The sequence below is a fragment of the Gastrolobium bilobum genome, unplaced genomic scaffold (genome assembly GCF_033153095.1).
Source record: "Gastrolobium bilobum isolate Gb01-03AN ecotype WA unplaced genomic scaffold, APGP_CSIRO_Gbil_v1 utg11607, whole genome shotgun sequence".
Lineage (NCBI taxonomy): Eukaryota > Viridiplantae > Streptophyta > Magnoliopsida > Fabales > Fabaceae > Gastrolobium > Gastrolobium bilobum.
Genome location: NW_026898683.1, coordinates 413,777 through 425,307, shown reverse-complemented (window position 1 = coordinate 425,307; position 11,531 = coordinate 413,777). Strand labels below are relative to the sequence as shown.

Here is an 11,531-nt window from a genome sequence, read left to right as displayed (position 1 = left end):
AGAAAATAATTTAAAAAATTATAATATAATTAATATCAAATAAATTCAAATTCTAAAAAGGATCTAATTAGCAAAATACATAAATAATTAAAGTACAAAATAATTATTCTCCTACTCATTAATCACTAAGACTAATATTATTACTACTATCACTATTAGCATTTATTAGTGACATAATTAATTCTGACATTTTACATAACTTTATGTTACTTTAATTTGAATTTGTTTATTTATTTATTTTGAAGACCGAAGAGATTTTAAATATTTGTTTGTTTCCTTTATTAATATAGATTTTTCAAATTAACTTTTAAATTTAAATCACAAATCAAATTTTTATTTTCTTTTTTATTAATAATAATTTTATTGTTTTTTAATTTAAATCACAAATTAAATTTTTATTTTTATTAAAAATTTATAAAATTTGATTTGATTTTCGTATCGAATAATACACACTACGATATTGTATTGTGTCTATCTCATCGATACAACCTCTCGATATATTGTTGCGCTTGTGAATCGTATCATACAATACATATCATATCGTATAATACGATAACTATGATTATTAATTCTTGGTGAATAATAATAAAAGTATAAAACTAATTGAATAGTAAAGACTAAATGTGTTCACTTTAAAATAACAAGGGACTTAATCCCCAAAAGTAGCTCAGTTGGAAACTGAGCTCCTAAGTGTTTGTTTGGGTTCATTCCCTGTCTTAAGTAAATTCTTGAAAAATATTTGGGGGCCAAAGGACGTGCATCTCTCCTCGAATAGGAAATTAGTCTCATCCTTTTTTCGATGGCGAAACTCAATGCACTCGTTGTTCCAGTAAGGGAGTAGCCTTCAGGGCCATACTCCGAGGACAAGGTAATCGAAAGAGGTTGAATAAGGATGTCTCGGTATTATACCAAAATAAAATAAAATAACAAGGGGCTAAAAATAAAAATAAAATTATATTTATATGAATCAGAAACGTGTAAATAATTTAGGAATACATTATTTATTTTTTTGGAAATAAGGGAAATAAAAAAAAAAAACAACTACAATCTACAGAATCTTGGGCTACTGATGCCCATAACTTCTCTACATAAAAGATCTCAGCAGCCTAAAAGAGGCTCAACAAAAAGATGGACGTCCCAATCGTGGAATTGGTTGGCATAAGATTCTAGCTAATCAGCTAGCCTAAATCATTCTCTATAAGCATGAGAGACTATCACATTCTAATCCTCTAAAAGAAGGTTCTGAATCCTGCTGATACAGGGAGCAAAGGGGTGGCCTTCTTGGCAAGCTTTGTTGATATGTTAACAGCTACCATATAATCCCCCTCAACCTACACATATTTGTAACCTGCCTTTCTCGCTTATTGCACTCCTTCCAGAAAGCCTCTAAGCTCAGTGGTTAACGAGTTACCATGACCCAACCTACCATAAAAACCAAGAATCCACTTGCCCGTATCATTCCTCAATACACCTCAGAAGCTGGAACTTTTCCCATTGTTGGTGCTAGAACCGTCTACGTTCACCTTGATCCAACCATGACAAGAGTGCTGCCATCTAATATCTTGAACATATTTTTGCACGGACGAGAGGCCACATGGGAGAAAGAGTTTTTTAGCATCAATGATACTGCAGACAAAGTTTTTTATAGCTAAGTTAGTCCCCCAAACATTCGAAGTCTTGCCATTGAAAATGAACTCGTTTCTAGCTTTACATATATGCCAACAAGCAAATCCAAAGGTTAGGTGCCAATGCTGGACAAAGCAAGCACCCGTGCGTTTAGTTAGATTATCTTTCAGCCAAAGCTAAAGAGGTTGGTTGAGGAAAGTCTGAGGTAAGGGGTTTTGGAGGAGCCTCTCCAAAATTCTCTTGCTCCAAGCACAATCTCTAAGGACATGTTGACAGTTTTCCACGTGTAAAAGGCATCTTGGACACAAGGCTGAGGTAGTCAACTTACGCTCCATCCTTCTGACATTCGTCATAAGGATATCATTTTTACCTGCCATAAGAAGAATCTAATTCGATTCGGTCCATCCCAATTTCATATTACATCCCAATCACGACTTTCCTCAAAATAAGTAGCAGCAATAACAAGATTATAGGCAGATTTGATGGAGACCATGTTGTCAATCGAGAGAGTCCAGATAACTTTATCCTCCCCACTAAGGGGAGTATGTGGAAGAATATTAGCTAGTTTTTCACAAGCCTCTCTTGATATCATGGTCGAGATGTAGTTCCAGTTCCAGCCTCCATTGCTCTTAACCAAGTGGTTGACAATCCAAAAGCGATTTTTATTATTGATCTCCACAGTGTTTTGTCCAACAAGAGGGACACAGTTAGGAACCCACTTGTCAAACTAGAAACTAGTGTTATTCTCGTTCCCAACCTGAATGCTAGAACCTCTATGATTGAAAGCAAAAAATTCAGAATCCTTTTTCATAAGAAATAAGAGTTTTTTTTGGCAGAAAGATGGGGGATAAGGCCTTCACCCACTCGATACTTATTTCTCAAAACTCTCACCCATAAAGAATCACACTGAGTAAGGAGGCCACGACCCAACTTGATAAAGAACGCTCTATTAAGGGGGCGTATCTTTTTGATTCCCAGGCCACAACTCTTTTACTTCTACAAATATTATCCTAGGCAGTGCCATGGATCTTCCTAGTCTTCGGAGAAAAGCCCCAAATGAAGTCCCGAATCTTTTTCTCAATATCCCTACAAATCTTGGTAGGAAGAATGCAGGTCTGCATTGAATAAATCGAAATGCTAGCAAGGACTGATTGAGCTAAGGTCATGCGACCAACCAGCGAGAGGGTTGCCTTCTTCCAGTTGCTCAGCCTGACATCAATTTTCCTGAGGATAAAGTCAAACTTTGCTAATGAAACTCTGTCATGAATGAGAGGAATACCCAGGTATTTCCCTAAGTCAGACGTCCTGGAGAATTCTGTTAAGATTGTGATCTCTTTAGCCCTAGAATTATGAACATTTTTGGAGAAAAAGATTCTTGTTTTCTCCCTGCTCACTCGCTGGCCAGAAGCTCTGGAGAAACAGTCAATGATTTGCATTATTAAACTCGCTTGTTCCATAGAAGCCTCAGGGGAAATGAGCAAGTCGTCAGCGAAAAAAAGGTTGGACAAAGGAGGTCCTCCTTTCTTCAAGACTATAGGCTTCCACTTTTTCCTGGCTACCGCTTCATTGATGAGATGAGCCAATCTTTCGATGCAAAGTACAAACAGGTAGGGTGAAAGAGGATCACCTTGTCTGATGCCTCTAGTTGGGTTGAAATCTCTAGTATGGCTGCCATTCCATATGACATTAAGGGAAGTTGTCGAAACACATTGCATGATAATCTTAACTGCATTAAAAGCAGTCTAGTTTCCTTAAGAGTTAGCTCCATAAAATCCTAATCGATTCAATTGTAAGCTTGCTCCAAATCAATCTTGATGGCCATCCATCGCTTTCTCCATTTCTTACAACGCGTAGAGTGTATGATTTCTTGAGCAATAACAATGTGGTCAGAGCTGTGTCTACCCCGAATGAAGCTCCAGTGGTTGGGCATGACAATAGCGTTCATATAAGGTCTAAGCCTAAGAGCGATCAGTTTGGTAACTGCCTTATAGATAATGTTACAAAGGCTTATTGGACTGAACTCCACATGATCTGATAATGTGAGATTTTTGTATCATCTCTTTCTTCAATAATAATAATTGGATCCTATCTATTTATTGTATATAAAAAAAAATAGACATAAAAATTTCACATAACAAAATTATTTCAAAATAATTTTTTTCATATAGGACTAGTCGACGAGAAATTTGGAAGTAAGCTCGGTTTTCAAAAAAGTGGTGCTTAGTGCGCAAACAGATATTAACACGCAAACACGTGCCAATGCTGAGGTGTCAGCGCGGTTTCAGAGAGGCGGTGCTTAACACGTGGGCTATGCTGAGATCCGCGTAAACATTTTACATTTCAACGTTTTATAATCCCAATATTATATTATAATATAGTGTTTCATTTTCCCGATTCATCAAATTAATTAGCCAGATGTTACCATTCAGAATTTTTTTTCTCCATCCTATGTTTTTATCTTTCACTTTAAAATTTTAGTATCACTTTTGACATTCCGAAAAAAAAAGGACAGTTTTTTTTTTCTTTATTACCTTTGGGTCATAAAAAATAAATAAAAACATACCACAAATAGAAATGAATTGGAGAATATTCTATACATATGTTTGTTTTCTGATCTAAAAAGTAATTAAGAGCTCGATCATTGTTGTTTTAATCTTTTTATTCAACTAAAATATTTAAAAATTCAGATGATCTTATATAAAGTCTACAAACTTTTTACCAAAAAAAAAAAAAGTCTACAAACTTATCCATCATTACCCTTCTAATCCACGTAATTATTGTGTAATTAATTATTTTTAAACCTATAATGAAGTTAAACTGTGCTTTTAGGCTAGCTGCTACTGAATAAAAAATGTTATTTATCCATTCCATTATTTATTTGTTTTATATTGAAATACATAAAAATCTAAATTATATTAGATTCATCTATCTTTTACAGTGATGCTATTTTGAAAACAATATTTTTTTTATACTTTTCTTGATTGAAAAAAAAAAAAAAAAAAGTGTTTTGGAATTATATTTTTCTTATTTTATTATTTAAAAATAAAATAATATAAAAAATGAAAATAAAATAATGTACAAATAATATTTTTAGTATTTTAATTAGATTAAGTTATTTATTTTATTCACAAAATAAATATCTATACCCAAATTAGTCCATACCAAATAATATATATAAACTGCCACTGATGGCTCAAGAAGTCAAGCAGCCTTCCCCAGAAGTGCGACGGTTCAACTTCCAACCCCTTTATCTGCTTTTAATTTCAGTTGACAATAATTCAGCGTTTTATTTTTTAATTTTTCTACCTTGATTAATTAATTCGGTCGAATGGAATAAGATCTTACTAAAATTTTAAATTTACAGCTGCTTATTGAAGGTTCAATTAGTTCAGTGTTTTCATATCCCATAGAAATAAAAAAAAAAAATCTACTTCTTGCTAATTTTTTTTCTATCATCGATTATAATTATATATTTCGGAGAATATATAATTATAATATTAAATTATTATTATTTTTCTTCAAAAGTTGTCAGTGGATATGTAGAGAAAAAATAAATAATTTTCATATAATAATTGAAGGGAATAATATCTGTTATTCTAAAGGATATAAGCTTATATCATTTTAGATCTTAACCATTGATTTTCGTCTATCAAATGTTATAATTTAATGGATCAAAATTATTAATTAATTAATAATAAATTTGGCCTATTAAATTTGACCCATCGTTGATGAATAGAAATCAACGGTTAGGATCTAAAATGATATAAGGTTATATCCTTTAAAATAATAGATGTTTTTCCCCATAACTGAATTACATAATTATAATTGATGACTGAAGAGTATTTTTTTTTTAAAAAAACAACAAACAAAAACGGAAAAAAAGGTTCTGATGGTTACAATTAAAATTCTTTTAACTCACTGGCTCTTCTACTTTAGATTTGGGGAGTTAAACACTAATATAATCCAAAAAAGAAGGAATAAAAGTAATTAAAAACTAATGTAAGCCATTAAAGCAAAATGGAGACAACAGTAACGGAACGAGAAAACAATTATAAAGTTAATTTTTTACTCCACAGTTGGCAGTGCTCATGAATCATGAATCTTTTCAGAAAAAAAATAAGGATCTTATTTTGTAAATATCAATGAGGTAGTGAGTAGTGACAGGTTATAAATAAAATCTCCTTAATCTATTAAAAAATAAATAAATCTCCTTATGTCGGCGAATCGGCAGAGCCTAAATGGCTAATACCGGCGTTATTATTTATTAATGGGATTATATTTTCTTACGTAACAGGAGATATTTATCATGTTGTACACATAATTTTATGTGGATCCATAATAGGAGAAATCTTTTTGAGTGTGTAGGAGAGACTTGTTGTCTCACGTGACGAGGTTAATATTTTTCTTTATTAATACGTGGAAACTAATTAGTCGGTTTATTATAATGTCAACAACAACAACACCAACTAAGAGAGAGCTAGAGAAAAACCAATAGCATAGCCCAGTTTTCACATAAAGACATATAGTTGCTCTGTTTTATATGTTATATATATGATATATGATAAGCTTTGCTATGTGGCCAACATTATTTGCTGTTGATTTTTCAGCCTGGAAACGTTGTGGTCTTGGTTGGCGATTATGGCCAACATCAATTCAGTAATGACAACCTCTTCCTTCCTCTTCAGAGTGCTGTTTCTGCTTCTCACTATTTCGGGTTCGTTATCTGTTATGTTACTCACTTGTCTTGTTATGTATGATTCCATGGAAACAAAGTCAATGAATAATCTTATCTTGTTAATGTTTCATTGGTAATGAAACATTCTATCCTACTTGAGTTGTGATAAGAATACTATTCCTTCTAGCTTCATGGAATGAAAGTGAGACTAAATGTGTGCTCAGAGGAATCAACCATTAATTTAGCCTTCTGATTTTGTCAATTGGGTTGAGTATCAATTCTCCAATCTCCATATAAAAATATATGTCTTTTGCGTTTGTTCAATATCTGATCTGAAAATGGGTTTGTCTGTTTACACCATTTTCTATTCAGAGGTTGATTGTTAATTGGTACAATTCTTGGGGTATGCTTTTTCTTTGGAGTGAAATCAATTTTATAGCTTTTCAGCATTGTAAAACAAACGTAATAGCTATGATTGTCTCTCAAATAATCTGATATTTCAAACTCTTTTTTTTTTTTTCAGATGTGTTTGTGCAAACCCGTGGCTTTAATTTTGGAATCAACTATGGACAAATAGCCAACAATCTTCCTTCTCCATCTCGTGTGGCTGTTCTTATAAAATCTCTGAATGTCAGCAGAATCAAACTCTATGATGCTGATCCAAATGTTCTATCTGCTTTCTCCAAGTCTAATGTAGAATTTATTATAGGACTTGCAAACGAGGACCTGCAAAGCGTGAGAGACCCTAGTAATGCTCAGAGTTGGGTTCAACAGCGTGTTCAACCTTACATTTCACAGACCAAAATCACTTGCATCACGGTAGGAAATGAGGTCTTCGATAGCAATGATACTCAGCTCATGATAAACCTCGTTCCAGCAATGCAAAGTGTGTATAATGCCCTTGTTAATCTTGGACTAGCTCAACAAGTTACTGTCACAACAGCTCATTCTTTCAACATTTTATCCTCTTCATACCCTCCTTCATCTGGGGCTTTCAGTCAAAATCTGATACAATTTATTCAACCCCTTCTTAACTTTCATGCTCAAACCAAATCACCTTTCCTCATCAATGCATATCCTTTTTTTGCATATAAGGGTGACCCAAATCAAATTTCTCTAAATTATGTACTTTTTCAGCCAAATCCAGGGTCCATTGATCCAAATACCAATTTGCTTTATGATAACATGTTGTATGCTCAAATTGATGCTGTATATGCTGCCATCAAAGCGCTGGGGCATACTGATATTGTAGTCAGGATTTCAGAGACAGGTTGGCCTTCTAAGGGTGACCCTGATGAGGTTGGAGCCACACCTGAGAATGCAGAAATATATAATAGTAATTTGTTGAAGAGAATAGAGCAGAAACAAGGCACTCCTGCTAATCCATCCGTTCCAATTGATATTTTTGTGTTTGCTCTTTTTAATGAGGATTTAAAGCCTGGTCCTATATCAGAGAGAAACTATGGCCTTTATTATCCTGATGGTACCCCAGTTTATAACATTGGATTACAGGGTTATCTCCCACAAATGGTTATAGAATCCAAATCCAATGTAAGTAGATATGAGAAATTCACAAAAATTGCTTACTTGTGCACAAGTTTCATTGCCTTTTGTTTTTAATATTTGTCTAGAGTATCTGATTGAATAATTATTAATGTTGCTATTGCTGTTAATCTGCAGGTTTTGTCCATCAATTTTCTCATCTTCATATTTACATTGTTGGTGTTCACTTGGGAGCTTTCAAGATCGTGATGAGGAATAAAAGAAAAGATTTTGCAAGTGGAAGTTGTTGAAGGTGAGGAAAAATTTAATTTTGTCCTTGATTTTTTTATTTGCAAGTGTTGATATTTTTATTTTTTTTCCCCATTACGATATCAGTATTTGTTGGGATATCACGGGGGTCTTATAAAATATCAAAAATGAAACTATGCTGTAGAATTTTAGGTCACATGCTAAATAGTTCAGCCTCTAAATTCTTATGAATCAAGTATACCATATCAAAGCAAATTTGCAATGATCACGGGCATAATGGGGTGGGAATTCTGTCAAAAAGTTTGAAAGCGTTTACGATTCCTTCATGTTTTTCTTTTGACTTTCTAATAGGACCATACCAAATACAATAGCGTGAAAAATGATATGATTGGAAAGTTTTGGAACCATACTGTGCAAAGTTCTGCCTAAATGGTATCTCTTTTAAGTAGAACTTGTCAAATGCTGTCTAATTCGTGTCGCTATACCATCCCTAGAAATTAGAAAACCTTTCTTTTCCCATTATTATTATTATTATTAAAGGTTACAATATGGTAATGGGTGTCCATCTTCCTTATCTCCCACTTGCAATCATGCGTGTGAATCTTCACATGAATAAAATTCTTCTAGTCTTCACCTATACAAAAGTCCAATTTCAGTTGTATTCAGAGGGAAAAAAATAAAAACACGTCGGTGGACGTGATAGTTCAGCATCTCGTCCCTTAAACAAGTGGTTGGGGGTTCGAACTCCAACTCTTGTGAATGGAAAGCATTTTGTGGCTAGCTCTTTATCGCTTTGTGCGCTGATCCGGGGCGAGAAATTAGTCTCATGGCTATGGGCTGTGGAGATACTCGGATGTAATCCAAAAAAAAAAAGAAAAAAAAAGAAAAATAATAAAAAGCCAGTCCTCATGAATTTTGTTCATGGTTGTGAACCTTATCTCAAAAGTGGTTTACCCTTTTTCCACTACTTTCTCCCTGACATCCCAAGATGAACTTTCATAGTATCAGAGGTTCTATTTTACTATCAAGTAATTGATAACTTGTGCCTCTTAGAATAAGAATTTCCTTTTATGAACTGTTTGGGAGGTCAAACAACGTGTTACATTACATACATGGCATTGTTGCGTGTCACATGCAACTTAAAAAACCTCGTAAGCATAGGTGCAGTTTTGACTTTTGAGAGTGTGAATGGAGAAAACTTTCAACCCATTAACCTGAATAAGAATTAATCATGCTTCTTTGTTGGACAAAAATCATGTCATGTGGAAGATTCTACAAAAGTGGGCTGGAGGCGGCTGTTAGACATGGACATGGACATGGGCCAAACCTATGAAATTGAATTTATAGAATTGTTACGTAAGAATGGTCCTAACGGGATAAGATTGACAGCACAACCACTAGAAAAATATTAAGCCTCGAATAGTGATTGCAAGCTGCTTCTCTATGCTTGCTTTGACCTTTTGGTGCATAACTAGTGCTTCTCTTTTCTGATGTTGACATATTGGCTAGGCAAAAATATCTTTATATTTGTACTGTTTTAAACGGGAGGAGGGATATTTTTACTACCAAAAATTTTCCACTACCAACTTATTACCTGTCTAATCACTATTGGATCAGCATTTTCTCTCTCTTCATAAATTTTTTAGCATTCTCTCTTTTTATTTTTGGTACCCCAATTTTAAGTAGATTTAGCAAGCCCAAAGGATATTAACGACGTAGCAATGATCAATAGTTTCATATATTTTGATCAAAAGGGGAATGGATTGACAAGTATGTGGATTAATTCGTTAAAGTTAACTGGTGGTTTTGAATTCGAATTTATATGAATGTAACTATGTTAAAACTTGATAAAAAGAGTTTTGCCCGTCTATGTGATTCTACTCAGCTCGAATCGGATTAGTTGAATATCAATGAACCGACGAATAATATTAAAAAAAAAGAAATGGGTTGAAGAGAAATTTAATAACAATATATATGTCATTCAATAGTATATCTAGTACTGGTACGTCCATTTTAAAGATTTAATAAAATGGCCATAGAAAATGCGATGTAAATAAAAAAACTAAATATTTAAGTAAATTGTACTGGAAGTATTGCATAAGAATTTCTTCCACTTTTGATATTTATTTTTAGAAATTTACTTTTCAGCTTGTTATTGACTTATTATTGATGCTTTTTTGCAGGGAGACAAAAGCAGCATAGCTTTTTTTTCTTCTCTTTTCTTGAAGGCAAATCCTGCATTTTTCTTACACAGCAATGGGAACAATTGTTCGAGGCTTAGCTTAAAGAAATCTAGTAGCTCAAACCATTCATATAATTATTGATTTCAAAATTTAGCAACAATCAAAGGTAGAGGCCAGAAATTGGATATGTAATAAGGAGTAAAATTATTTTTTTGACAGAAAGTTGATATAGAAAGTGTATTTTCTTTTTTAGACAGAAAGATAGAAATATGTTGTATATGTAGAAGAAAATGTTGGGTTATGACTTATGAGGATCTTTTTTTTTTTTTTTTGTAGCCTCTGTCAGAAATTTTACATGTAAAACTTAAATTGATAATTTTTTATCTGATTTGTTTCAATGTATAAATACAACTGTCGCCCATTTTTATGCCAGTTATAATAGTTTTTTTTAATCATTTTAAAATGCATTTAAGAACAAAATAGTTGAGATAAGTGAAAGACTTTTTCTTTCTGATATGTCTATTTTCATATTTGAAGGAGATATTTCTTAAATGTTTTTTGTGCACGCTTTGATTGCAAAAGGATGACGAAATTATAAACAAACCCAAAAGGAGTTACTTTAATTTTTGTGTGCACGCGTAGCTTGCTATTTTGAAATTCTTTTTGCGTCGAAGCATTGTTCAGATGGCGAACCTCCACGCCTAAAATATTTTTGGGCTAAAGAAAACAACAACAACAAAGTAGTATGAAAAATATCAATTAGAAATTGAATGGACCACACGTAAGAAAATGAAAGTTTACCAGCTACTTGGATGATTGCTCTAAATATAATGTGGTTGTCATCAATAGGTGGGTTTGTGGAGCCGTGTCCTTGAGTTAAGACTAAGGTATAATAATAGCTTCAATAATGAAAATTAAACTTCACTTCAGAGATTGCACAATTGCAAACAAAGAAATAAGGTAAAACTTTTAACGTAAAAACATGATGTTTACTTTAACTTTGATTATACTTGTATTGGAGAAAGATGTTTGGGAAGCATATGAGAGATTATGATCAAAGACATTAAAGGCTCAGGGTCGTTACTCATTAAATTTGAATGCTGCTTGTTATATGTAGAGGTGGTAAAATGGGCTGTCCGCCAAAAGCCCGCCAAAAAGCGGGCTGACCCGCCCCGCCATTGAAGGTGGGCTAGATATCTCTGCCCGCCCCGTCCCGTTTGGGCGGGCGGGGCGGGCTGTCCGCCAAGCCCGTCACATTTTACACTAAAAATTAAAAAAAAAAAAAAAAAATCAGC

At 33.4% G+C, this 11,531-nt stretch overlaps 1 protein-coding gene across 1 annotated transcript; it reads left to right on the top strand.

Annotated features, from left to right (window-relative positions):
* Positions 1-6,198: 6,198 nt before the first annotated feature.
* LOC133318280 (glucan endo-1,3-beta-glucosidase 14) lies at positions 6,199-10,526 on the top strand. The gene is made up of 4 exons (XM_061520276.1): positions 6,199-6,340; positions 6,825-7,852; positions 7,982-8,096; positions 10,237-10,526. Exons 1-3 carry the CDS (start codon positions 6,265-6,267, stop codon positions 8,051-8,053), a joined length of 1,176 nt encoding a protein of 391 aa, XP_061376260.1. The 5' UTR covers positions 6,199-6,264; the 3' UTR covers positions 8,054-8,096; positions 10,237-10,526.
* Positions 10,527-11,531: the final 1,005 nt, after the last annotated feature.

Bases quoted from the DNA above. Each gene is read 5' to 3' on its own strand.
- LOC133318280 (XM_061520276.1), top strand. From the start codon at position 6,265: ATGGCCAACATCAATTCAGTAATGACAACCTCTTCCTTCCTCTTCAGA. The intron at 6,341-6,824 runs GTTCGTTATCTG...TTTTTTTTTCAG, and splicing joins TCTGCTTCTCACTATTTCGG to ATGTGTTTGTGCAAACCCGT. The intron at 7,853-7,981 runs GTAAGTAGATAT...GTTAATCTGCAG, and splicing joins TTATAGAATCCAAATCCAAT to GTTTTGTCCATCAATTTTCT.